At 45.7% G+C, this 27,551-nt stretch overlaps 1 protein-coding gene across 1 annotated transcript in view; it reads left to right on the top strand.

The window, feature by feature from the left end:
- The first annotated feature begins 279 nt into the window (after window positions 1-279).
- LOC106571050 (YLP motif-containing protein 1) overlaps window positions 280-27,551 on the top strand; it is a 53,662-nt gene continuing 26,390 nt past the window's right edge. Inside the window, exons 1-14 of the mRNA XM_045695268.1 lie at window positions 280-1,136; window positions 4,291-4,512; window positions 4,956-5,147; window positions 5,592-5,792; window positions 7,191-8,086; window positions 8,259-9,302; window positions 9,416-11,254; window positions 16,968-17,112; window positions 19,106-19,238; window positions 19,444-19,545; window positions 19,968-20,148; window positions 22,922-23,103; window positions 24,812-24,978; window positions 27,005-27,067. Of these exons, the coding sequence (XP_045551224.1) occupies window positions 564-1,136; window positions 4,291-4,512; window positions 4,956-5,147; window positions 5,592-5,792; window positions 7,191-8,086; window positions 8,259-9,302; window positions 9,416-11,254; window positions 16,968-17,112; window positions 19,106-19,238; window positions 19,444-19,545; window positions 19,968-20,148; window positions 22,922-23,103; window positions 24,812-24,978; window positions 27,005-27,067 (5,940 nt within the window). The 5' untranslated portion in view covers window positions 280-563. The remainder of the gene's footprint in view (window positions 1,137-4,290; window positions 4,513-4,955; window positions 5,148-5,591; window positions 5,793-7,190; window positions 8,087-8,258; window positions 9,303-9,415; window positions 11,255-16,967; window positions 17,113-19,105; window positions 19,239-19,443; window positions 19,546-19,967; window positions 20,149-22,921; window positions 23,104-24,811; window positions 24,979-27,004; window positions 27,068-27,551) is intronic.

A 27,551-nucleotide genomic window follows, 5' to 3' on the forward strand; every position in this document is an offset into this window, starting at 1 on the left:
CTGCCTATCTCTACGGCCTGTTGTTCACGGTTATCTGCCCTCTCACTGGCTAGAATGGTCCCATCTGATCTCGCCTTCCATCTTTGAGGACATATTGTCCATTGTCAGTTCGGTCACTTGACTATCTTGTCAATATAATAGACAATCCTTGGCTGGACTACTGAAATTTGGCTGTGGCGTATGAGGCTTGTATATTTATAAAGAAATGTCACCCTCTTGTGGAATGGAAGAAAAAAAAAAATATTTGGGCGAACCGGAAATGATGTGTGTAAGACTACATGCCAACCAATCAGCGTTTACGTTTCCCTCCACAACCAGCTAGTTTTGTAGCTAAATGATACGGAACCCGAAAACCCACCACGAAACAACGCGTTTTTATTTCATTTGTTAGTATTTATTGATACATCAAACGACATCAATAATCAACGTTTTGTTTACGGATAACACGCGTGGTAACGTACCTCTATCGAGGATAACGTAGCTTTAATATTATAATTTTTTTTTTAACTGCACCAGCTTTATGTGAGGACAAAGGCCTACACATTACTCGCTGCTTCCAACGCATGTATCCCTCTTGGGGTAGTAACTATGGTGGTGGTGGCGGCCATCAACCACCTTCGCAGCAGCACTTCGGTGCGCCGAGGGGTCAGTCTCCTCAAGGCGAAGGTTTCGGGGGAGGATTCGGGGGTTATGGAGCTGTTACACCCGCAGCTACACCCGGGTCAACGTTCAACAGCCTGCGGGAACAGCATCTCCAGCAGATGCAGCAACTGCAACAGCTCCACCAAAAACAGCTTCAATCTGTGCTGCACCACGACAGGAACGTAAATGAAAACCCCTATGGTGGAGGTGGCGGTGGTCCTACAGCCGAGTTGTGGCAAGGCAACTCGGGATATGGGTATGGTTCAACGGGGGCCGGTGCCCCTTCCTCTTACCAAGATGAGTATCAGTCCACGCAAGGCCCTTCTCCTTATCAAGATGAGTATCAGTCCATGGAAACCGGGGCGACCAGCCCACAACTTCAGCCACCGCAGCCCAAAGAGACCCAGCTTCCCCCATCAGAGGCGAACCCACCCCCATCAGAGGCGAACCCACAGGTACCCACTCAGAACAATGGTACACCCACGACTAAAGAGGTAAACATAGAAAGAATATTTGACCCCAAAATACTTAAATTTCCCGACATTGGAAAGTCGGATCAGGGAGAATGACTGGCCCCCCCTCTCATTGAAGCCACGGAGGTTCAAGGGCGACCGCGGTACTGCAGGCATTGATAACAGAAAACACGATCCCATTGTAATTAAATAGAAAAATGGCGATCTTCGTGGTCGTGTAAACAAAAAAAAACATGTATTATAATAATAATAATACCAATTTCGAAGACAATCATGGTTACCAATACTTGTTTCTAATACACTAGATGTTATGTCCTTGAACCGATTATTGTAAAATTACAAACAAAATAAGTTGTAAAATGTAGTTGCTAATGGCAACCTGCTATAGCCCGGTCGGCTTTTAAACTAGGGATGTTATGTCTCCATTAGTGCTGAGCAATTAACCAAAATATCGGTTATTTTTCGGTTTTAAAACATCTAATCGACCAACTTCGATTACAATTATTATTCTTTTTTTCCGTTTATTTATTTTATTTATTTATTAGCTCTATAAGGATCCAGCCTTAACTGTGCGACGTAGCAGGGAGTTGTAGTTTCCAACAAGACAATGTTTTACATAGTTTAGTGTATAGAACTTTTTAATTAACTGCAATGACCATAATCCATTGCACGTATACTTGTCCGGTCTGTGTTTCTTTTATGCAGAGACAGGAATACGCGATCTTGAGGGGATATAGAAAGCAGCTGTTGCTTTGCTAGGTATCTCTACCTGAAAATACATGATCAGTGATTCATAGTTTGCATTCAGTAGTCATAAAAGTATGCCTTATTTACTTTGAAAAACTACTAAATAGTGTTTTTTTTTTTTTTTGTCAGACAGCGTGCTCTAAAGAGATGAGACGATGACTTGGAATGAAATAATAATTTAGTATAGACAACTAAATTGTTTATAATTTATTTAATGTTGATTACAATAATGTGGATTATTTATTATAATAAAGCTCCTTTTCCTTGATCTCCTTGTTGTTGTTATTATTACTATTATCATGATCATTATTATAATAATAAGTAATGTCATTATCATTAGTAGACTTAGTATAGCAGCCTCGTATAACCACCATTGAGCTCTAGGCCTAAGAGCACATCCTGTTTAATCTTAATAGCGTAACTGACTATATTTCAATACTTATGTAGGCTACTGTATCAATCATTCATTTGTTCATGTCATCACACAGCAGACGAGTCATTCGTGATTTGAAATGTAATCGAGCATTTTAGTATTAAAATAAAATAAAGCGAGCCTTGAATAATTAGCTTAAACAATAAATCAATCAATCGTTCCATTTTAGAAATTGCGTCCACAAATGAATACGATCGTTCGTATTCTTTGCTGTAATAAACAAAAAAACAAAAAACAAAAAACAAAAAAACAAAAAAACAAAAAAAACATTACAACAGACTGTGGTATGCTTATAATTTATTTAGTGTTTACATTGTTCCAAACGGTCAGAACAATTTATCGCGTAGTCTATACACCACCTGTTTGGCGCACATAATATACACACAGCACTTAATCCTTACCTTCTTTTTCTTGATCTCCAGTATTTTCCACAATTAGTCACATCCGAATCTGCCTTGTCAGTATTTTATACATGGCAGTAGAGTAACAATTCCAGACAGAATAACCTACTATTTTTTTGGGTGGGGGGGAGAACTCCAAAAGCCCTCTGATAATACTAGCCCTGTGTGAATCGACATCCCTGTGTTTTTGAGAGAAATGTCTCAGTTTGACAGCTGTTGCTTGCGGTTTGCACAAGAAAACGATAACTGATTGGATAAATTGAACTAAGTGCTGCGCATTAACTATATATGAATAGGCTGCATGTAGTCAATCAACTATCAGTGAATGCTTTTGTTCATATGTTTTGTGTGTATGAACTGAATATTACCAAATGCATCAGTAAAAAAACATTGAGCCTGTTTAATGCAACCCTTGCTGTTAATAGATTGCAAAACAGCAGCATTCAACTGTACCTAAACATTTTGAAATGATAAGTTAACTAAAATGCATCTCAAGTGCAGTTGCACTGTCTAGCTCACATCTGAAGGCTGAGGGACATTTAGGACGTACTGCGGATCGCTAAAATGTCCTAATGATTATGATCATACTTCCTCAATTCAAATATTATGGCGACACTGTAGGAACAATGGTTTGGTATGGTTTAGAAACTTGGGAACCAAGCTGGAGTTATCAGTGTGGCCCCATCACCTTGACATGTTGAAATACTGTATCTTCACACCTAGAATAAAAACCTGCAGGCTTCTGTCATAACTGTCAATTTATTGGAAATAAGAATTACATGGGGGCCGTTTGGGGGGGACTAAAATCGTCTTCTGGAATAACGGACATTCTGGAGCAATAATTACATCACCAACGTTCCCTGGTAATACTAGTCCATTGTGAATAGGTCTTTGGTCACGTGCATGCGGCGCGTACATGTGTCACATAAAGAGAGCACGGCTTGAGGGAATAGGGAATGTTTTTCCTAAACAAAAGAGGGATTTCAGTAACAGAACTTTTCAGTCAGAAATGGCTGCAATTATGTTACAGCTTCAGTAACACGGACAGCGTGATAAACACTTTGATATTCTGTGGTGGTCGCTGCAGCAGGGAAGAGGGAGGGAGAGACAACGAGTGCTTCTCAGTCACTCGCTGTCTTTAAAATAAAAAATGACACGGCGCAGATAGTCTGAGGCCGGCCCGGCACAATCCAATCAATTGCTGGTCGGACTCCCTCTAGCCATTTGTATGTCTTAATTATATAATCAAACAGTTTGCTTAAAGCATCAGACAAGCTCAGTGGATATAGTTGATTTGATTTAAACACACCGGATGTGTATATAGATGGAAAAATACACGTTTAACATCGATTGGTCGAAAGAACAGACGGGCTATTGGTCGACTAAGATTTTTGTTGTTGTCGGGGACAGAGTTGACGGAACAGCATAAAGATCTATCTGGGGCCAAGCTAGTTTCTCATAGTGTTGTGATGAGACCTCGTCTACCTGCACAAGCTGTCATTGCGTCTCAGAGAAGCGCTGTGTAGCTAGAACACCATGCTAACCAGAACGTCTGATATTGTCATGTTGATATGATGTATGTTTTGTCATCCAGGAGCAGCAGCAGTATTGGTACAAGCAGCATCTCCAGAACTTGCAGAGGCTGAAAGCGGAGAAGGCTAAACAGGGCCAGGGCGATGGCCCAGCACCTCCCAAACCCCAGCCTCACTCGGCGTCAGCCGCCCCTCCCCCTCCATCGGAACCACCCAAGAACGCCCCTCCACCACCCCCACCCAAAGAGCAGCCCCCACCACCACCTCCACCTGATGACGAAACGGTAAGGAGAAACCTGACTGTTTCACATGTCTGAGGATAGACTGTGATTGGTATTGTAGGTGAGCATCTCGGTCTATTATAGACATTGTTAAAATTTACAGGATCTCCTGTGAATGAGAAGTTTTCAAACATTCCTTTGCAATATCGTCAGAACGTACTCCGATGATGTGCTGTAACAATTCAATGATATGGTAGGTATTCACATATAGGTTTCCCAATGTCATTGGGGGGGGGAAGACAAGTAAATGAATATGTTGGGTGAACTTCCACCTCTGTCCTTGAAGTGCAGCGTGGAGACAGAAAGATGTGACCTGTGGAAGATCTTCCAGCCTAAGAATTTAGCCAATAGGCTAACTCAAATGTTTTGTATTTACGAGTGTCTTTGAGATTCCTGTTGTACTGAAAAGGGCTATACAAATCTAGTGTCCTCTCCTCCTCCTGCAGCCTGCCCCCACGACCCAGGACCCAGTAGAGGTGGCCCGCCTGCAGCAGCTCCAGAGCGCAGCGGCCCAGTGGCAGCAGGCCCAGCAGCAGAGAGCGAGCTACCAGTACCAAGCCCTGATGCAGCACCATGCTCAGCTTCAGGCCATCCTCAACCAGTACCAGCAGTGTATCCAACAACCTGCACAGCTAGAGGTATCTCTATGACATTTGTTTTGAGACTTTTTTTTTATTTTTAAATGTATTTTTTTACACACTGAAAATGTTAAAGATTCAAGATTCTTCCCCTCTTTTTTTAAATGTAATTATTTTTTATTATTTTTTTACAATATAGCTGAAGTTGTATCAGTTCTGTGCCTATTTCAGTCCGTTTTATTATTATAGTAATTAACTTTAATTGCGCAACATCTTGCATGGATAAAATACAGTTTGCGTGATTGAAGAGCATGTTATTCTAGCATGTGGTGTTGTCTGTTTGCTGATATTATGAAAGCAAAATTCTAATTTCCTTCGAAAGATGGACAATTAATTAAACCTATTCTATTCTCTGAGATGTCCTCTTCTTTATGAGGCCTATGCCCAAGGCAAATTTCCACATTGTTTTGGACAACAGTTTTTCTCAAATTCCTCCCTGTGTAGACAATGTCTATTGCCATGCAGCTGAGCCACTATGAGACGCAGCAGCAGAAGTTTGGCCCGGTGTTTGCAGACTGGGGCCGCACCTTCAGCCTGTGGCAAGAGCAGTTCCAGTCCTACCCACATAAAGACCAGCTACAGGACTATGAGTTACAGTGGAAACAGTGGCAGGAACAGATGAACTCCACCTCAACACACCTACAGGTACAGTACAACCAGACAAACTCCACCTCTATTTGTGTGTACCTCCCCTTTGCATCTATGACCTTTTCAGTAGGATGTAGTGTTATAGAATGTAGTGTAGAACAGGGTTCCCCCGACTTGTTCAGTAGGATGTAGAGTAGAACAGGGTTCCCCCGACTTGTTCAGTAGGATGCAGAGTAGAACGGGGTTCCCCCGACTTGTTCAGTAGGATGTAGAGTAGAACGGGGTTCCCCCGACTTGTTCAGTAGGATGCAGAGTAGAACGGGGTTCCCCCGACTTGTTCAGTAGGATGTAGAGTAGAACAGGGTTCCCCCGACTTGTTCAGTAGGATGTAGAGTAGAACAGGGTTCCCCGACTTGTTCAGTAGGATGTAGAGTAGAACGGGGTTCCCCCGACTTGTTCAGTAGGATGCAGAGTAGAACAGGGTTCCCCCGACTTGTTCAGTAGGATGTAGAGTAGAACGGGGTTCCCCCGACTTGTTCAGTAGGATGCAGAGTAGAACAGGGTTCCCCCGACTTGTTCAGTAGGATGTAGAGTAGAACGGGGTTCCCCCGACTTGTTCAGTAGGATGCAGAGTAGAACGGGGTTCCCCCGACTTGTTCAGTAGGATGTAGAGTAGAACGGGGTTCCCCCGACTTGTTCAGTAGGATGTAGAGTAGAACGGGGTTCCCCCGACTTGTTCAGTAGGATGTAGAGTAGAACGGGGTTCCCCCGACTTGTTCAGTAGGATGTAGAGTAGAACGGGGTTCCCCCGACTTGTTCAGTAGGATGTAGAGTAGAACGGGGTTCCCCCGACTTGTTCAGTAGGATGTAGAGTAGAACGGGGTTCCTCTGCGGGACGAGTTTGGGCCGCAGGTGATTTTTATTTGGATCCCCCAATTGTTCTGAAAAAACAAACCAAAAACTTAAATATTTTTTTGTTCTAATATATTTATATCGTTAGACATAAAATACCAACAAATGAGCTCCAATTGATTTTAATTTTGGAAATCCGTCCCGAAGTATTACCTCACCTGAAAGAGGAATATAATGTGATTGTATATAAATGTAAGCAAGGTTTGAAGTGATTGTTTAGTCATCTGTTATTTTTTGGGGGGGCTTCTTGCAGTCAATTTGCGGTCTATAAATTATTAGTAATCATGTTCCGCCCCCCCCTGACCACTTGCTCAAGAAAAAATGTGCCCGAAGCTGAATCTAGTTGATGATCCCTGATGAAGGTGACATCTGTCATATACAATAGACAACTGTGTTCACTCTAGTTATTGTATTTCAATTTTTTCAGTTCTGAATGTTTCACATTGCTGAATACACCCTAGCCAGCTTAATGTGATAACACTTGATGTAAAATATATATATTTATTTATTTTAATGGGCTCCTTAAATGTGATTTGATTGCAGGAGAGGGTCACCACCCTGCGAGCCATGCAGCAACAGTACGGAGGTAGCGACAGCAGTGGTCAGTACGGCGCTGACCAATACAGTAGTAGTGACCGGTATGGTAGTGGAGGGTACGGGGACCAGTACAGCCAATATGGTCAGTACCCACACTCTGGATCGGACTCGCAGATTCAACAAGGTCACATGGTGAGCCCGTCCATGCCGTCCCAGCCAGGTAGCCAGCCCTCGTCCACGTCTGGACCCATGTCCCAGGGCCCTCTACCAGGGCAGCACAGCCCCTCCAGCGCCCAACGCGTGGGAACCCCAACAGGAGAACCACACCAGGGCCCTCCACCAGGGCACCAGGGCCCTCCACCAGGGCACCAGGGCCCTCCACCAGGGCACCAGGGCCCTCCACCAGGGCACCAGGGCCCTCCACCAGGGCACCAGGGCCCTCCACCAGGGCACCAGGGCCCTCCACCAGGGCACCAGGGCCCTCCACCAGGGCACCAGGGCCCCTCCAACGCCCAACGCATGGGAACCCCCACAGGAGAACCACACCAGGGCCCTCCACCAGGGCAGCACGTCCCTCCACCAGGGCACCAGGGCCCTCCACCAGGGCACCAGGGCCCTCCACCAGGGCACCAGGGCCCCTCCAACGCCCAACGCATGGGAACCCCCACAGGAGAACCACACCAGGGCCCTCCACCCGGGCACCAGGGCCCTCCACCCGGGCACCAGGGCCCTCCACCCGGGCACCAGGGCCCTCCACCCGGGCACCAGGGCCCTCAGTCAGAGCAATACAACCTATCTGGACCCCCTGGTAGAGGGACAGGCCCAGGAGGGAGAGGGTTGGCCAGACCACCAGGTCCACAAGGAGGACAGCCTCCATCCTACCAAGGCCCCAGAGGATCAAGGTAACTTGTGTATTCACGACATAATGATATTCAAACCCCCCTACCCTCTTGACCAGATCTCCCTTTGGGAGAGATTTTGTTTGTACCTGAACTTGGATTTAAAAAAATAGGTTAAATAAAACATTTCTACTTACAGGCTGTTCAAACATTAATGTGTTTTCTTTCCACCCAGGTTTGATGGTCCGAGAGGGAACGGCCCGCGGTTTGACCAGCAGCAGCAGTCCGTTCAACAGCAGAGGTTCAACGCTCCACCAGGTCCCAGGTTCAACCAGCAGCACCCAAGGTTTGATCAGCTTGGCCCCAGAGGACCAGGGCCTCGGTTCGGACAGCAGGGGCCCCACTTCGACCACCCCCCAAGACAGAGCCCACCAGCCCGCTTTGAAAGACCCCCAGGTCCCTCAGCACCCTATATAGGCCCACAGCCTAAACCAGACACTGGCAAAGACACCAAACTATTTCAGGCTAAGACTGAGATGCCAGCAGGCTCCAAGCCTCCTGGTATTAAATCTACTGGGCCAGCTAAACCAGTAGCAGACAGTACAACTAAGCAAGGTGAATTGGCAGAACCAGGGGATATGCCAGAGGACATGTTGGAGTCCCTCGAGGGCTTCTTCGTCCAAAACGACCCTATCCCTCAGACGAAAGCAGAGGCTGATGCTGCTGCTGCTGCTAGTAAGGACTCCACTGCCAAAAAGGAAGAGGTGAGCCCCCTTGCTGCTGCCGGTGCCAAGCACCCCGTGTCCATCACCAGTTCTGTATCCCCGAAAACCGCTTCCCCTGCCAAGAACGCTCTCAACCCAGGTGGACCGGCTGGGCCGTTGAAGACCAACGTCAATAACAACAACGGGCTTCGGGGACCACAGGGGCCTAAGCCTCACGGACCGGAGCCGCCAAAGACCGACTCAATGACCAACCAACCACCTGGCCTTCTGGGGCACATGGGCCGTGGTAGAGGGGGACGTGGCCAGCCTCTAGGGCCTGTAAGAGGGGAGGAGGACGGAGGTATGAGGGGAGGGAGAGGACGAGGGGAGGCGCACAGAGGGATGAGGGGGGGGAGAGGACGAGGGGAGGCGGACGGAGGGATGTGGGGAGGGAGAGGGCGAGGGGAGGCGGACGGAGGGATGTGGGGAGGGAGAGGGCGAGGGGAGGCGGACGGAGGGATGAGGGGAGGGAGAGGGCGAGGGGAGACGGACGGAGGGATGAGGGGAGGGAGAGGGCGAGGGAGGCGGACGGAGGGATGAGGGGAGGGAGAGGACGAGGGGAGGCGGACGGAGGGATGAGGGGAGGGAGAGGGCGAGGGGAGACGGACGGAGGGATGTGGGGAGGGAGAGGACGAGGGGAGGCGGACGGAGGGATGAGGGGAGGGAGAGGACGAGGGGAGGCGGACGGAGGGATGAGGGGAGGGAGAGGACGAGGGGAGGCGGACGGAGGGATGAGGGGAGGGAGAGGACGAGGGGAGGCGGACGGAGGGATGAGGGGAGGGCGAGGGGAGGCGGACGGAGAGATGAGGGGAGGGAGAGGACGAGGGGAGGCGGACGGAGGGATGAGGGGAGGGAGAGGCCGAGGGGAAGCGGACGGAGGGATGAGAGGGCGAGGTGGTCTGTGGGGACGTGGAGGGAAACAGTCGGGTATCCCAGACTTCAGTCCCAACACTATCCCTCTGGGAGGTGGGAGGACGGAGGACGACATGGAGGGGGTTCCTTACGACTACAGACCTCCACATGAAGAGATGAGATCACAACATGGAGGACCAGAGGAGGACTGGCAGCAGCAGGAGTGGCAACAGGACCCTTCACTGGAGAAACCTGAAGATCCTCCTCTGCCTGAAGAGGAGATGTGGGTCCCTGAAGAACACTACTACCCTCCAGAAGACTACTACGAAGACCCAGGGAGAGGAGGTCCCCCTATGGGGAGAGGAGAGCCTCTAGACGGGCACCACTGGGAGGAAGCAGACCCCCCACCTCCAGAGTACTGGGGAGAGGAAGGAGATCCCTACTGGATGGACCGGAGGCCCCCTCATGGCATGAGAGGAGGCCCCCGAGCCCCCTTTCCCCCTGGGCGTGGTCGCCCCCCACGAGGCAGGCCTGGCTTCATGCACCAGGGGGGTCCCAGACGCCCCCTTCCTCCTCCTCACGGAGCCATGGACCTCCATGAACCTCTCGGATCCCCCATGGGGCCTGACGATGACATGGACCCTCTGGGACCCCCACTGCATCGGGATTACAACCCCCGAGGGCCGACCATGCACCACGATATTATGGAGAGAGACATGAGGGGGCCTGGTGGTCATCCTCCATACCACGACATGGAGAGGGACTCTGGCTGGACCACGGGCCCTGGACGACCCCCCCACCTCGGCAGAGACGGGCCAAGAGGTCCCCCTCCGCCTCCCCATGAGATGATGGGGCGGGGAGGGATGAGGAGGCGTCCGCTGGGCCCTCGGGGCGCCCCAATGGGCCGGGGCATGATGCGGCACCCACCTCGCTCACTCGAGGACTTGGAGGGGTACCCCCATGAGGGGTATGGGGAGGAGTTTGGTGGTCCCGGTGATGACGGGTATGGAAGAAAGCTGCCGCCACGTGACTGGCCGGACCACCCCCCACATGAGTACGACTGTGAGGATGAGTATTATCCCCGTGAGCCGCCTCCTCGTGTTGGGGAGTGGGATAGGGAGAGAGGAGGACCACTACCAGAGAGGGACTACCCTCCCTACCCTCCCCGCGGTCCTCCCCCGGACCGTTTCAGAGACGACGAGTGGGCCGATGAGAGAGACCGAGACCGTCCTCCATACCCCTACGAGGGAGAAGAGCGTGGAAGAGGAGGAGAGCTCCGAAGTCGTGACTTCCCGGACGACCCTTTGTACAGGCACGATGAACCCCCCTACCCACCCCCTGCGGAATGGGAGAGACCCAGACCACCCCTTCCAGAGAGAAACTACCCGCCAGACTTTGAGGACCATAGGCCCCATTACGACGGGCGACCCGAGCCCCCTAGATCAGATCTAGGTATCCCTCCATCCACAACTTCCCAGGCCCCTGCTCCTCCCAGTACTGGACCAGACAGTTCCTCGGAACCAGCCTCACAGGGAACTGGACCGGGCATACTGGCTCTGTCACAACGACAACATGAGATCATCCTGAAAGCTGCCCAGGAGCTGAAGCTCATCCGGTAAATTATAGAGGCTCACTGTTTTTCCCCCTAAGATGGAAAACTGTCTTTGGTCTTATCGTGTTTTCCCCCCTAAGATAGAAACTGTCTTTGGTCTTATCGGGTTTTTCCCCCAAAGATAGAAACTGTCTTTGGTCTTATCGGGTTTTTCCCCCAAAGATAGAAACTGTCTTTGGTCTTATCGTGTTTTTCCCCCCTAAGATAGAAACTGTCTTTGGTCTTATCGTGTTTTTCCCCCCTAAGATAGAAACTATCTTTGGGTCTTTCCGTATACCTGTAAAATTTTGTATGGCCACTACATATGTATATATACACAGTGCCAGTTAAAAGTTTGGACACACCTACTCATTCCAGGGTTTTTCTATATTTTTACTCTTTTCTACATTGTAGAATAATAGTGAAGACATCAAAACTATGAAATAACACATACGGAATCATGTAGAAACCCCAAAAAAGTGTTAAACAAATCAAAATATATTTTATATTTGAGATTCTTCAAAGTAGCCACCCTTTGCCTTGATGACAGCTTTGCACACTCTTGGCATTCTCTCAACCAGCTTCAAATCAAATTGTATTTGTCACATGCGCCGAATACAACAGGTGCAGACCTTACCGTGAAATGCTTACTTACAAGCACTTAATGCAGTTCAAGAAATGGAGTTAAGAAAATAATTACTAAATAAACTAAAGTAAGAAAGAAAAAGTAACAAGAAAATTACATAACAATAGCGAGGCTATATACAGGGGGTACCGGTACTGAGTCAATTGACTGAGTAGCAGCAGTGTAAAAACAAAGGGGGGTGTCAATGTAAATAGTCTGTGGCCATTTGATTAATTCTTCAGCAGTCTTATGGCTTGTAGGTAGAAGCTGTTAAGGAACCTTTGGGTCCTAGACTTGGCGTCCCGGTACTGCTTGCCGTGCGGTAGCAGAGAGAACAGTCTATGACTTGGAGGACTGGAGTCTGACAATTTTTAGGGCCTTCCTCTTGACACCACCTATTATATAGGTCCTGGATGGCAGGAAGCTTGGCTCCAGTGATGTACTAGGCCGTACACACTACCCTCTGTAGCGCCTTACGGTCAGTTGCCGAGCAGTTGCCATACCAGGCGGTGATTCAACTGGTCAGGATGCTCTCGATGGTGCAGCTATAGAACTTTTTGAGGATCTGGGGACCCATGCCAAATCTTTTCAGTCTCCCGAGGGGGGGAAAATGTGTTGTCGTGTACTCCACAACTGTCTTGGTGTGTTTGGACCATGAAAGTTCGTTGGTGATGTACACACCAAGGAACTTGAAACTCTCGACCCGCTCCACTTCAGCCCCGTCGATGTTAATGGGGGCCTGTTCGGCCCTCCTTTTCCTATAGTCCACGATCAGCTCCTTTGTCTTGTTCACATTGAGGGAGAAGTTGTTGTCCTGGCACCACACTGCCAGGTCTCTGACCTCCTTCCTATAGGCTGTCTCATCGTTCTCAGAGATCAGGTCTACCACTGTTGTCGTCTGCAAAATAATGGTGTTGGAGTCGTGGGTGAACAGGGAGTACAGGAGGGGACTAAGCACGCATCCCTTGGGGGCCCCAGTGTTGTTGCCTACCCTTACCACCTGGGGGCGGCCCGTCAGGAAGTTCAGGATCCAGTTGCAGAGGGAGGGGTTTAGTCCCAGGGTCCTTAGCTTAGTGATGAGCTTTGTGGGAACTATGGTGTTGAATGTTGAGCTGTAGTCAATGAACAGCATTCTCACATAGGTGTTCCTTTTGTCCAGGTGGGAAAGGGCAGTGTGGAGTGCGATTGAGATTGTGTCATCTCTGGATTTGTTTGTGGCAGTTTGTGAATTGGAGTGGGTCTAGGGTTTCCGGGATGATGATGTTGTGAGCCATGACCAGCCTTTCAAAGCACTACATGGCTACCGATGTGAGTGCTATGGGACGGTAATCATTTAGCCAGGTTACTTTCGCATTCTTAAAAACAATGTCAGTGAAGACACTTGACAGTTGGTCCGCGCATGCTTTGAGTACACGTCCTGGTAATTCGTCTTTTTAAAGGTCTTGTTCACATCGTCTACGGAGAGTGTGATCACACAGTCATCTGGAACAGCTGGTGCTCTCATGCATGCTTCAGTGTTGCTTGCCTTGACGCTAGCGTGAAAGGCATTTAGCTTGTCTGGTAGGCTCGTGTCATTGGGCAGCTCGCGGCTGGGTTTCCTTCTGTTATCCGTAATATTTTTTCAAGCCCTGTCACATCCGATGAGCGTCTGAGCCGGTGTAGTAGAATTTAATCTTATTAGTCCTGTATTGATGCTTTGCCTATTTGATGGTTCGTCTGAGGGCATAGCGGGTTTTCTTATAAGCATCCGGATTAGTGTCCGGGCTCCTTGAAAGTGGTAGCTTCATGAGGTCGTCAACTGGAATGCATTTCAATTAACAGGTGTGCCTTGTTAAAAGTTAATTTGTGGAATTTCTTTCCGTCTTAATGCGTTTCAGCAAATCAGTTGTGTAGTGACAAGGTAGGGGTGGTATAGTAAAGGATAGTCCTATTTGGTAAAATACCAAGTCCATATTATGGCAAGAACAGCTCAAATTATCAAAGAGAAATGACAGTCGATCATTACTTTAAGACATGAAGGTCAGTCAATCTGGAATATTTCATGAACTTTGAAAGTTTCTTCAAGTGCAGTAGCAAAGAACATTAAGCGCTATGATGAAACTGGCTCTCATGAGGACCACCACAGGAAAGGAAGACCCAGAGTTACCTCTGCTGCAGAGGATAGGTTCATTAGTTACCAGCCTCAGATTGCAGCCCAAATAAATGCTTCAGAGTTCAAGTAACAGACGCATCTCAACATCAACTGTTCAGAGAAGACTACGTGAATCAGGCCTTCTTGCTGCAAAGAAACCACTACTAAAGGACAACAACAAAAAGATACTTGCTTGGGCCAAGAAACACGAGCAATGGACATTAGACCAGTGGAAATCTGTCTTGGTCCAAATTTCAGATTTTTGATTCCAACCGCCGTGTCTTCGTGAGACGAAGAGTAGGTGAACGGATAGTCTCTGCATGTTTATTTCCCACCGTGAAGCATGGAGGAGGTGTAATGGTGTGGGGATGCTTTGCTGGTGACACTCTGTGATTTATTTAGAATTCAAGGCACACTTAACCAGCATGGCTACCACAGCATTCTGCAGCGATACGCCATCCCATCTGGTTTGCGCTTAGTGGGACTATCATTTGTTTTTCCACAGGACAATGACCCAAAACGCACCTCCAGGCTGTGTAAGGGCTATTTGACCAAGAAGGAGAGTGATTGAGTGCTGCATCAGATGACCTGGCCTCCACAATCACCTGACCTCAACCCAATTGAGATGGTTTGGGATGAGTTGGACTGCAGAGTGAAGAAAAACAGCCAACAGGTGCTCAACATATGTTGAAACCCCTTCTAAGACTGTTGGAAAAGCATTCCAGGTGAAGCTGGTTGAGAGAATACCAAGAGTGTGCAAAGCTGTCATCAAGGCCAAGTGTGGTTACTATGAAGAATCTCAAATATAAAATATATGTTGATTTGTTTAACACTTTTTTGCTTACTACATCATTCCGTATGTGTTATTTCATAGTTTGTCTTCACTATTATTCTACAATGTAGAAAATAGTAAAAATAAAGAAAAACCCTTGGATGAGTAGGTGTTCAAACTTTTAACTGGTACTGTGTATGTATGTATGTGCATACACTACCGTTCACAAGTTTGGGGTCACAGAAATGTCCTCGTTTTTGAAAGAAGAGCACTTTTTTTTGTAAATGTTTTAAAATAACATCAAATTGATCAGAAATACAGTGTAGACATTTGTTAATGTTGTAAATGGCTATTGTAGCTGGACTATTGTAGCTGATTTTTAATGTAATCTCTACATAGGCACACAGAGGCCCATTATCAGCAACCATCACTCCTGTGTTCCAATGGCACGTTGTATTAGCTAATCCAAGTTTATCATTAGAAAACCCTTTTGCAATTATGTTAGCACAGCTGGAAACTGTTGTGCTGATTTAAAGAAGCAATAAAACTGTCCTTCTTTAGACTAGTTGAGTGTCTGGAGCATCAGCATTTGTGGGTTTGATTACAGGCTCAAAATGGCCAGAAACAAAGGACCTTTTTTTTCGAAACTTGTCAGTCTATTCTTGTTCTGAGAAATTAAGGCTATTCCATGTGAGAAATTGACAAGAAACTGGAAGATCTCGTACAACGCTGTGTACTACTCCCTTCACAGAACAGCGCAAACTGGCTCTAACCAGAATGGAAAGAGGAGTGGGAGGCCCCGGTGCACAACTGAGCAAGAGGACAAGTACATTAGTGTCTAGTTTGAGAAACCGACACCTCACAAGTCCTCAACTGGCAGCTTTCTTAAATAGTACCCGCAAAACACCAGTCTCAATGTCAACAGTGAAGAGGCAACTCCGGGAATTAGCCTTTTAAAATTATAAACTTGGATTAGCTAACACAACGTGCCATTGGAACACAGGAGTGATGGTTGCTGATAATGGGCCTCTGTACGGCTATGTAGATATTCCATTAAAAATCAGCGGTTTCCAGCTACAATAGTCATTTACAACATTAACAATGTCAACACTGTATTTCTGATCAATTTGATGTTATTTTAATCGACAAAATTAGCTTTTCTTTCAAAAACACGGACATTTCTAAGTGACCCCAAACCTTTGAACGGTAGTGTGTATGTATGTATATATATTTCGGTTAAGAAAACAATTTAAAAAAAAAAACCTGGCCAAACCCTCTCCTAACCCAGATGACGCTGGGCCAATTGTGTGCGACCCTATGGGACTCCGATCACGGCCGTTTGTGATACAGCCTGGGATCAAACCCGGGTCTGTAGTGAGTCTTCTAGCACTGCAATGCTGTGCCTTAGACCGCTGCGTCACTCGGGAACAAAATATTGAGTTGAACCACCCCCTTTTGTCCTCAGAACAGCCTCAATTCGTCGGCACATGGACTCTACAAGGTGTCGAAAGCGTTCCACAGGGATGCTGGCCCATGTTGACTCCAATGCTTCCCACAGTTGTGTCAAGTTGGCTGGATGTTTTTTGGGTGGTGGACCATTCTTGATACACACAGGAAACTGTTGAGTGTGAAAAACCCAGCAGTGTTACAATTCTTGACTCTCAAACCGGTGCGCCTGGCACCTACTACTAAATCCCGTTTAAAGGTACGTACATGTTTTGTCTTGCCCGTTCACCCTCTGAATGGCACAAACACACCATCCATGTCTCAATTGTCTCAAGGCTTAGAAATCCTTCTGACCTGTCATCCTCCCCTTCATCTACACTGATTGATTGAAGTGGGTTTAACAAGTGACATCAATAAGGGATCATAGCTTTCACCTGGTCAGTCTATGCAGGTGTTCTTAATGTTTTGTACACTAGGTGTGTGTGTGTGTACGTATATATATATATATATATATATATATATATATATATATATATATATATATATATTCAGTAATGTTTTTCACAACTGTTTTTGTGAGAGACCTCTATACTTAGCCTGGGTACTAGTCTATTTGTGCTATAATTCCACTCCTTGTCATGCCATATTTGGCAAATGCGCGGAGTACAAGGTGTGGAATGTTAACACAAAATAGGTTATGGATTCCAGGCTACGTGTATGCATATTAGCAAATGTATCACATGTAATTTCTAATACAATGTAGGTCTGTTTCTCTGGTACTGAACAGAGAAATGCAGGAGAATAAGACTGAGGGAGAGGCCCTACCCATCATGTCTGACCCCAAGACGGAGCTCCCTGCTGGGCTACTGGGGTTGGAGATCCCCCCCGAGGTCCGGAGTGCCCTCCAGGTAGGCTAAACTACAACTCAGTGTGTCCCTATTCTCTGTATAGTGCACTTCTTTTGACAAGACATAAGGTCTATATCGTGTGACTGACTGACTGACTGACTGACTGACTGTTGGACATTACATGTATAATATAGCTGTATGTGTATGTATATACACTGCCCAAAGAAATAAAGGGAACACTTAAACAACACAATGTAACTCCAAGTCAATCACACTTCTGTGAAATCAAACTGTCCACTTAGGAAGCAACACTGATTGACAATAAATTTCACATGCTGTTGTGCAAATGGAATAGACAACAGGTGGAAATTATAGGCAATTAGCAAGACACCCCCAATAAAGGAGTGGTTCTGCAGGTGGGGACCACAGACCACTTCTCAGTTCCTATGCTTCCTGGCTGATGTTTTGGTCACTTTTGAATGCTGGCGGTGCTTTCACTCTAGTGGTAGCATGAGACGGAGTCTACAACCCACACAAGTGGCTCAGGTAGTGCAGCTCATCCAGGATGGCACATCAATGCGAGCTGTGGCAAGAAGGTTTGCTGTGTCTGTCAGCGTAGTGTCCAGAGCATGGAGGCGCTACCAGGAGACAGGCCAGTACATCAGGAGACGTGGAGGAGGCCGTAGGAGGGCAACAACCCAGCAGCAGGACCGCTACCTCCGCCTTTGTGCAAGGAGGAGCAGGAGGAGCACTGCCAGAGCCCTGCAAAATGACCTCCAGCAGGCCACAAATGTGCATGTGTCTGCTCAAACGGTCAGAAACAGACTCCATGAGGGCCCGACGTCCACAGGTGGGGGTTGTGCTTACAGCCCAACACTGTGCAGGACGTTTGGCATTTGCCAGAGAACACCAAGATTGGCAAATTCGCCACTGGCGCCCTGTGCTCTTCACAGATGAAAGCAGGTTCGCACTGAGCACATGTGACAGACGTGACAGAGTCTGGAGACGCCGTGGAGAACGTTCTGCTGCCTGCAACATCCTCCAGCATGACCGGTTTGGCGGTGGGTCAGTCATGGTGTGGGGGGGCCGCACAGCCCTCCATGTGCTCGCCAGAGGTAGCCTGACTGCCATTAGGTCCCGAGATGAGATCCTCAAACCCCTTGTGAGACCATATGCTGGTGCGGTTGGCCCTGGGTTCCTCCTAATGCAAGACAATGCTAGACCTCATGTGGCTGGAGTGTGTCAGCAGTTCCTGCAAGAGGAAGGCATTGATGCTATGGACTGGCCCGCCCGTTCCCCAGACCTGAATCCAATTGAGCACATCTGGGACATCATGTCTCGCTCCATCCACCAACGCCACGTTGCACCACAGACTGTCCAGGAGTTGGCGGATGCTTTAGTCCAGGTCTGGGAGGAGATCCCTCAGGAGACCATCCGCCACCTCATCAGGAGCATGCCCAGGCGTTGTAGGGAGGTCATACAGGCACGTGGAGGCCACACACACTACTGAGGCTCATTTTGACTTGTTTTAAGGACATTACATCAAAGTTGGATCAGCCTGTAGTGTGGTTTTCCACTTTAATTTTGAGTGTGACGCCAAATCCAGACCTCCATGGGTTGATAAATTGGATTTCCATAGATTTATTTTTGTGTGATTTTGTTGTCAGCACATTCAACTATGTAAAGAAACAAGTATTTAATAAGATTATTTCATTCATTCAGATCTAGGATGTGTTATTTTAGTGTTCCCTTTATTTTTCTGAGCAGTGTATAATGTAACTGTTGGACATTACATGTATAATATAGCTGCAGGTAAAATTAGAAATGTGTTTGTTTCCAAGCTGTATATTCAAGTAATTAGTGTATTTTAAATTATCAGTTGCTAGTCATCGTCCAACAATATATTTGAAGGAGACTAATTATTGTCCATTGTTGATTTTTTTTTTTGGCAGTTAAAAAATATAAATTTTTACCCCTTTGTTTTTTATTTTATTCTTTTTTTTGTTTATTTTTTTACGTCTGTTAACCCACTGCACTGTTTTGTCCACCCCAGGCGACCAACCTCATGTCCAGCACTGCTCCTAATAAAACAGTGACCTGGGGTGACACCAAGCCTCCAGATACTGGTTACTTGTCCACGGCTCCTCCAGTCATCTCCAAGACTGTGGACTATGGACATGGACATGGTAGGGAGAGAAACATGGAAATGAAGAGTAGGGTTGGTGGGGTCATTTTCCATTTTTTAATTCCAGTCAATTCAGAAAGTGAACTAAATTCCAGATCCAAATTCAGATGTTCCTAATTTTTTTAAAAGCAATGAAGAGAATTGGAATTTCAGTGTACTTCCTGAATTGACTGGAATTTTTTTATTTTTCTCTCTCGCTCTCTCAGACCTCGGTGCTTCCACAGTGGAGAGGATCTCTTACGGCGAGAGGATTGTGTTGAGACCCGATCCCTTACCTGACAGAGAACGAGAGAGGAGCTATGAAAAAGGTGAGTTGATATTTATTCTTGGATGGTGATCATTTTGAGACTCCGTAGCAGCTTATACTTGGTTTGTTTTTACGTACTTTAGTAGAACACACTGTCCATCTGAATAAGCTGAACACACTGTCCATCTGAATAAGCTGAACACACTGTCCATCTGAACACACTGTCCATCTGAATAAGGTCTGCTAGATCACTAAAATGTAAATGTTACGCGTTACTATCAACAGTGACATAAGGAGGGTTCATATATTTTTTTTCCTGAGCCAATCTGTAGATCAGTTGTTGACTCTTGCAACGTCAAGGGTGCGATTCCCGCTGGGACCACCAATATGTAAAAATGTTGGTTTTGGAAGAAAGGGGAAAAAAAGCTCTGCTAAATGGTAGATATTATTGTTGTTATAACGATATCCTCCTTTCCCCTGTAGAACCCCTGGGCCCCCTGAGAGACCCCTACCACAGAGACCTGTACTACGACAGACGACCAGTAGACCCCTACATAGAGCGCAGGGAGTACAGCAGAGAGAGGGAGATGTACAGAGAAAAAGCTCCCATGGACTTTGAAAGAGAACCATTCGAGAGGGAACGCTATCCGCCTCGAGATGACAGGTATATCTGGTTCCGTTTTAGGAGGGTTTGAGATATCTGGTTCCATTTAGGAGGGTTTGAGCTATCTGGTTCCATTTAGTAGGGTTTGAGATATCTGGTTCCATTTAGTAGGGTTTGAGCTATCTGGTTCCATTTAGTAGGGTTTGAGCTATCTGGTTCCATTTAGTAGGGTTTGAGCTATTTTAGGAGGGTTTGAGCTATTTTAGGAGGGTTTGAGATATCTGGTTCCGTTTTAGGAGGGTTTGAGCTATTTTAGGAGGGTTTGAGCTATTTTAGGAGGGTTTGAGCTATCTGGTTCCATTTAGTAGGGTTTGAGCTATCTGGTTCCATTTAGGAGGGTTTGAGCTATCTGGTTCCATTTAGGAGGGTTTGAGCTATTTTAGGAGGGTTTGAGCTATTTTAGGAGGGTTTGAGATATCTGGTTCCGTTTTAGGAGGGTTTGAGATATCTGGTTCCGTTTTAGGAGGGTTTGAGATATCTGGTTCCGTTTTAGGAGGGTTTGAGATATCTGGTTCCGTTTTAGGAGGGTTTGAGATATCTGGTTCCGTTTTTAGGAGGGTTTGAGATATCTGGTTCCGTTTTTAGGAGGGTTTGAGATATCTGGTTCCGTTTTTAGGAGGGTTTGAGATATCTGGTTCCGTTTTTAGGAGGGTTTGAGATATCTGGTTCCGTTTTTAGGAGGGTTTGAGATATCTGGTTCCGTTTTTAGGAGGGTTTGAGATATCTGGTTCCGTTTTTAGGAGGGTTTGAGATATCTGGTTCTGTTTTTAGGAGGGTTTGAGATCTAGTTGTTCTATCAAATATTTTCATAAAGCCCTTTTTCCTCAGAAGTTGGAGTGCTTTTACAGAATACTAAGTGAAACTACCAAGCCACAGTAAATGTGAAACATTTTGTTTTTGTGTTCTGTTCTTACTTCTTCAAGCAAACATTCCATGCGTGTTGATAAAACGTATTATCACACTGTGACTAGTCCAGCTGGTATTTTATCACCCTGTGACTAGTCCAGCTGGTATTACATCACCCTGTGACTAGTCCAGCTGGTATTACATCACCCTGTGACTAGTCCAGCTGGTATTACATCACCCTGTGACTAGTCCAGCTGGTATTACATCACCCTGTGACTAGTCCAGCTGGTATTATATCACACTGTGACTAGTCCAGCTGGTATTATATCACCCTGTGACTAGTCCAGCTGGTAATATCTCACCCTGTGTTACTGTGACTAGTCCGGCTGGTATTATATCACCATGTGACTAGTCCAGCTGGTATTATATCACCCTGTGTTACTGTGACTAGTCCAGCTGGTATTATATCACCATGTGACTAGTCCAGCTGGTATTATATCACCATGTGACTAGTCCAGCTGGTATTATATCACCCTGTTTTACTTTGTCTAGTCCAGCTGGTGTTATATCACCCTATGACTAGTCCAGCTGGTATTATATCACACTGTGACTAGTCCAGCTGGTATTATATCACACTGTGTTACTGTGACTAGTCCAGCTGGTATTATATCACCCTGTGACTAGTCCAGCTGGTATTATATCACACTGTTACTGTGACTAGTCCAGCTGGTATTATATCACCCTGTGTTACTGTGACTAGTCCAGCTGGTATTATATCACGCTGTGTTACTGTGACTAGTCCAGCTGGTATTATATCACCATGTGACTAGTCCAGCTGGTATTATATCACCCTGTGTCTAGTCCAGCTGGTATTATATCACCCTGTGTCTAGTCCAGCTGGTATTATATCACCCTGTGACAAGTCCAGCTGGTATTATATCACCCTGTGACAAGTCCAGCTGGTATTATATCACACTGTTACTGTGACTAGTCCAGCTGGTATTATATCACCCTGTGTTACTGTGACTAGTCCAGCTGGTATTATATCACGCTGTGTTACTGTGACTAGTCCAGCTGGTATTATATCACCATGTGACTAGTCCAGCTGGTATTATATCACCCTGTGACTAGTCCAGCTGGTATTATATCACCCTGTGTCTAGTCCAGCTGGTATTATATCACCCTGTGACTAGTCCAGCTGGTATTATATCACACTGTTACTGTGACTAGTCCAGCTGGTATTATATCACCCTGTGTTACTGTGACTAGTCCAGCTGGTATTATATCACGCTGTGTTACTGTGACTAGTCCAGCTGGTATTATATCACGCTGTGACTAGTCCAGCTGGTATTATATCACCCCGTGACTAGTCCAGCTGGTATTATATCACCCCGTGACTAGTCCAGCTGGTATTATATCACCCTGTGACTAGTCCAGCTGGTATTATATCACCCTGTGACTAGTCCAGCTGGTATTATATCACACTGTTACTGTGACTAGTCCAGCTGGTATTATATCACCCTGTGTTACTGTGACTAGTCCAGCTGGTATTATATCACGCTGTGTTACTGTGACTAGTCCAGCTGGTATTATATCACCATGTGACTAGTCCAGCTGGTATTATATCACCCTGTGTCTAGTCCAGCTGGTATTATATCACCCTGTGACTAGTCCAGCTGGTATTATATCACACTGTGTTACTGTGACTAGTCCAGCTGGTATTATATCACACTGTGTTACTGTGACTAGTCCAGCTGGTCTGTGTAGCCTTGTGAATATTGCCTGCTCCAGGGCCCGGATTCATAAAACTGAGTGCTGATCTAGGATCAGGTCCTCCCTGTGCATTTAATCATATTTATTATAATCTAAAACTCTTTATAAATAGGTGTCCAGATATGCAGTGTTCTGATCCTGTCTATCTCTCCAGACCACCCCCCGGCCATCCTCCACCTCGCCCGGGCTACAGGGAGAGGGACATGAGGGAGGGCAGCCGGACCAGTAGAGATGGAGAGGATCCTTATGGAAGGCCTGGGGGTTATGACAGACCTCCGTACGAGCGTGGGCCTGAGCGTGGGCCTGAGCGCTACGACCATGGTCCCTCACCATACGGTAAGACAGTCTCAAACAAACAGACTTGGTGCAATGCAAACGTCTCGGTATGTGAGTGAGGCTAATTTGTACCTAAACATTTTTTTTTACACTGTCCAAAAGAAAGAAGTCTCTGAAGCTACCATGCCTTCATAAAGTATTCATACCCCTTGACTTATTCCACATTTTGTTGTTACAGCCTGAATTCAAAATTATATTAAAACAAGTTCTCACCCTTCTACACACAATACCACATAATGATAAAATGAAAACAAGTTTTTATAAAATGTTGCTAATTTATTGAAAATGAAAACTAGAAATATCTCATTTACTTAAGTATTCACATCCCTGAGTCAATACTTTGTAGAAGCGCCTTTGGCAGCCATTACAGTTGAGTCTTTTCTTGGAAAGTCTCTAAGAGATTTCCATACCTGGAATGTGGAACATTTTCCCATTTTGTTATTTTCAAAATGATTCAAACTCTATCGATTGGTTGTTGATCATTGCTAGACAACCATTTTCAGGTCTTGCCAATAATGTTCAAGTCAAAACTGTTACTCGGCCACTCAGGAACATTCCCTGTCTTCTTGATAAGCAACTCCAGTGTAGATTTGGCCTTGTGGTTTAGGTTATTGTCCTGCTGAAAGGTGAATTCATCTCCCAGTGTCTGGTGGAAAGCAGACAAAACCAGGTTTTCCTCTAGGATTTTGCCTGCTCCATTACATTCATTTTTGATCATGAGAAACTCCCCAGTCCTTAATGATTACATGCATACGCATAACATGATGCAGCCATCACTATGCTTGAAAATATCAAGTGTTAAAAAGTGAATTGCTTTGCCACATTTTTTTGCAGTATTACTTTAGTGCCTTGTTACAAACAGGATGAATGTTTTGGAATATTTGTATTCTTTACAGGTTTCCTTCTTTTCACTCTGTCATTTAGGTTAGTATTGTGGAGTAACTACAATGTTGTTGATCCATCCTCAGTGTTCTCCTATCACAGCCATTAAACTCTGTAACTGTTTTAAAGTAGCTGTTGGCATCATGGTGAAATCCCTGAGCGGTTTCCTTCCTCTCCAGCAACTGAGTTAGGAAGGATGCCTGTATCTTTGTAGTGACTGGGTGTATTGATACACCGTCCAAAGTTCAATGTCTGCTTTTGTATTTTTACCCATCTGCCAAAAGGTTGCCCTTCGCTAGGCATTGGAAAAACTTCCCTGGTCTTTTTGGTTGAATCTGTGTTTGAAATTCACTGCTCGACTGAGGGACTTTTCAATTATCTGTATGTGTTGGGGTACAGAGATGAGGTAGTCATTACAAAAATCATGTTAAACACTATTGTTGCACACAGAGTGAGTCCATGCAACTTATTATGCAAATTATTAAGCAAATGTATTTACTTATTTAGGCTTGCCATAAGAAAGGGGTTGAATACTTATTGTCTCAAGACATTTCAGCTTGTAATTTTTTGTTTCTTTGTAAAAATATTGTGTTTAGGCCAGTGACCAAAAAAAATCTAAATTTAAGCCATTTTAAATTCAGGCTGTAACACAACAAAATGTTGTATTCAAGGGGTGTGAATACTTTATAAATGCAGAAAACAATCAAAATGGTATTTAAGGCATCTTCCATTGTCTTTGTCTTTTCATGCCACTTGGTTGTGAAGTAATGGAGAGACCAGTATTATCTGTTCCTTTTTGTACCGACTGTCCTGTCCTGTGGTCCAGGTGAACGGAGGAGTTACCCAGAAGAGAGAGGAGGAGGAGGCCCCACGTCGTCCCACCCTCCTCCCCCCCCACCGACTGCTCCTCCTTCCAGGATGGAGAAGAAACCAGAGACCAAGAACGTGGAGGATCTTCTCAAACTACCAGGCCGAGACACTCGTCCAGAAAGGGTGAAAATAAATGGCTTCTCGCTCACTCACTCGTAATCACTTTACACTTCACCATAAATGATCCATTATATGATAATACTGTAGTGACCAGATCATTATATGATAATAATGTAGTGACTAGATCATTATATGATAATACTGTAGTGACCAGATCATTATATGATAATAATGTAGTGACCAGATCATTATATGATAATAATGTAGTGGCCAGATCATTATATGATAATACTGTAGTGACCAGATCATTATATGATAATAATGTAGTGACTAGATCATTATATGATAATACTGTAGTGACCAGATCATTATATGATAATACTGTAGTGACCAGATCATTATATGATAATAATGTAGTGGCCAGATCATTATATGATAATACTGTAGTGGCCACTAACAATGAAAGAATGTCTTCAAACATGGAGGGTAGTCGGGTGGAGGCTAGATCAGGTGGGACCGTTGTAGCCAATGATAGGGCAGATAACCATTTGAACAATGGGCACAACTCCGATGTCATGTCCCCTACTTTTATATAATTACACTCGTAACAACCTAAGCATTACGAAACGTCTATTCGATGATGTAGCAAATAAGTCATTACATTTTGTTTCGACACTCTCGTTGACCACCTCGCTTGGTGAGCAGAAAGAAGAAAAACATCTTCACCTGCAGATTTGGCCCCAGGTATCTTTTGGGGGGCAGCGTTCGGAAATTATTCAGACCCCTTTCACTTTTTCCATGTTTTGTTACATTACGGCCTTATTCTAAAATGGATTACATAAAATAAAAAATCCTCATCATTCTATACACAATACCCATATAAGTTGTGATGAACTTCACAGGGTAGTGAATGTGCAAGGTGATGAGCTTGATGCTTCTTTCCAATCGAGGGTCTTATTCTGGGGACACGATGCTTGGCTGCCGTTTGACAAATACAAATGATGGAACCTCCATTCATAAATTAAGCTGGTGGGTTTATACTTTATAGTTTACATCTGCCAAAGACTTGGGAAATGAACAGGAATGATATTGACAAATGACAGGAGCGGAATGTTAGTTAAAACGACTGGTACCCAGACTGCAGGCGGGCTGTTCTGGGTTGAATGTGGACGCGCATCGGACAGTTCTTGCACATTGAACCCATAGAGATGATTCGACTCATCTTTGTATCTGTTATATTTGACAACCATTGAGTCAATTTTCTTCTTCCCGATTGGCTGATCCCTCCTGATGACCCGGTTGGACATGACACCCAACAGGTTCATCAGGAGGGTTCAGCCAATGAACTTGGAAGTCCCACCCAGTTGACTATATTGAAATGGTGGAAGCCCTGAATGGCGGTGTCCATGCTAATGTCGTTTTGGCCACTAGAGGCCTCGTATCATTCTCTTTTTGAAACCACCGCCCACCTTGCCGTGTAGCGCCGACCCACCTTGCCGTGTAGCGCCGACCCACCTTGCCGTGTAGCGCCGACCCACCTTGCCGTGTAGCGCCGACCCACCTTGCCGTGTAGCGCCGACCCACCTTGCCGTGTAGCGCCGACCCACCTTGCCGTGTAGCGCCGACCCACCTTGCCCCTGTATCGCCGACCCACCTTGCCCCTGTATCGCCGACCCACCTTGCTGTATAGCGCCGCCCACTTTGACTTATAGTGTGTCCCCTGACTTAATTCACCAACTTCCTTATTCAATACAACTTTATTTACACTTCATTCACTTATTTTCCCATTCAATTGAATACATATTTTCCAGATTCAATTAGGTTTAAGTGTTTTGCTCATGGGCACATCGATAGATTTTTCACCTTGTCACCTCGGGGATTTGAACCAAAAAATGCTCTTAACTGCTAGGCTACCTGTCCCTCTCAGGGACAAATAAGAAATGTGTTGCCAGGATAATAACATTCTCAACCTGTAGGACAATACAAGTACAACAGGAGTACACAAATATCACATATCCCTCAGTATATTCCCAGATACTTGTCTGCTGTATGACTGAGTTCCATAACTTCTATAATGGTGTTTTCTCAGATTGTCATCATAATGAGAGGCCTACCAGGAAGTGGTAAAAGTCATGTAGCCAAGCTGATACGGGTGAGTAGAACCTAAAGTTACTATCGTCTGAGCTTTGCTTTTTCTGTTGTGTTAGTGTTGCCTCATCTGGGATTAAATGGTATTTTCTGTCATGCGTTTCCTGTTGACCAGTAGCACAACTGGAAGGGAAGAGTATTGCTCTAAATCAGTGGTTCCCAACCTTTTTTGGGATTCTGTACCCCTAATACACTTTGACCTGCTTGAAGTACCCCCTCATGCATGTGCGACCGGCATGATTCCTAAATTATGTGTAAATTTTACAAAAAAAATTGGTTTATGCACCCAGTCAAGTTTGGCAGACTTGTTTTCTATGTCAGGGAAGTAGGAGTTGAATTCACTGCTGAGTTTGGATAAATGTGAGCTTACTATTTGCATCATAGGACCTCTTTCAACATCCCCTGTAAAAAAATGTTTATTTTATTTTTACCAATTGATCAATAATATTGACGCCCATGTCATCGATCCTACGGCACACTGTTATTTG

The sequence above is a fragment of the Salmo salar genome, chromosome ssa15 (genome assembly GCF_905237065.1).
Source record: "Salmo salar chromosome ssa15, Ssal_v3.1, whole genome shotgun sequence".
Taxonomy (NCBI): Eukaryota; Metazoa; Chordata; class Actinopteri; order Salmoniformes; family Salmonidae; genus Salmo; species Salmo salar.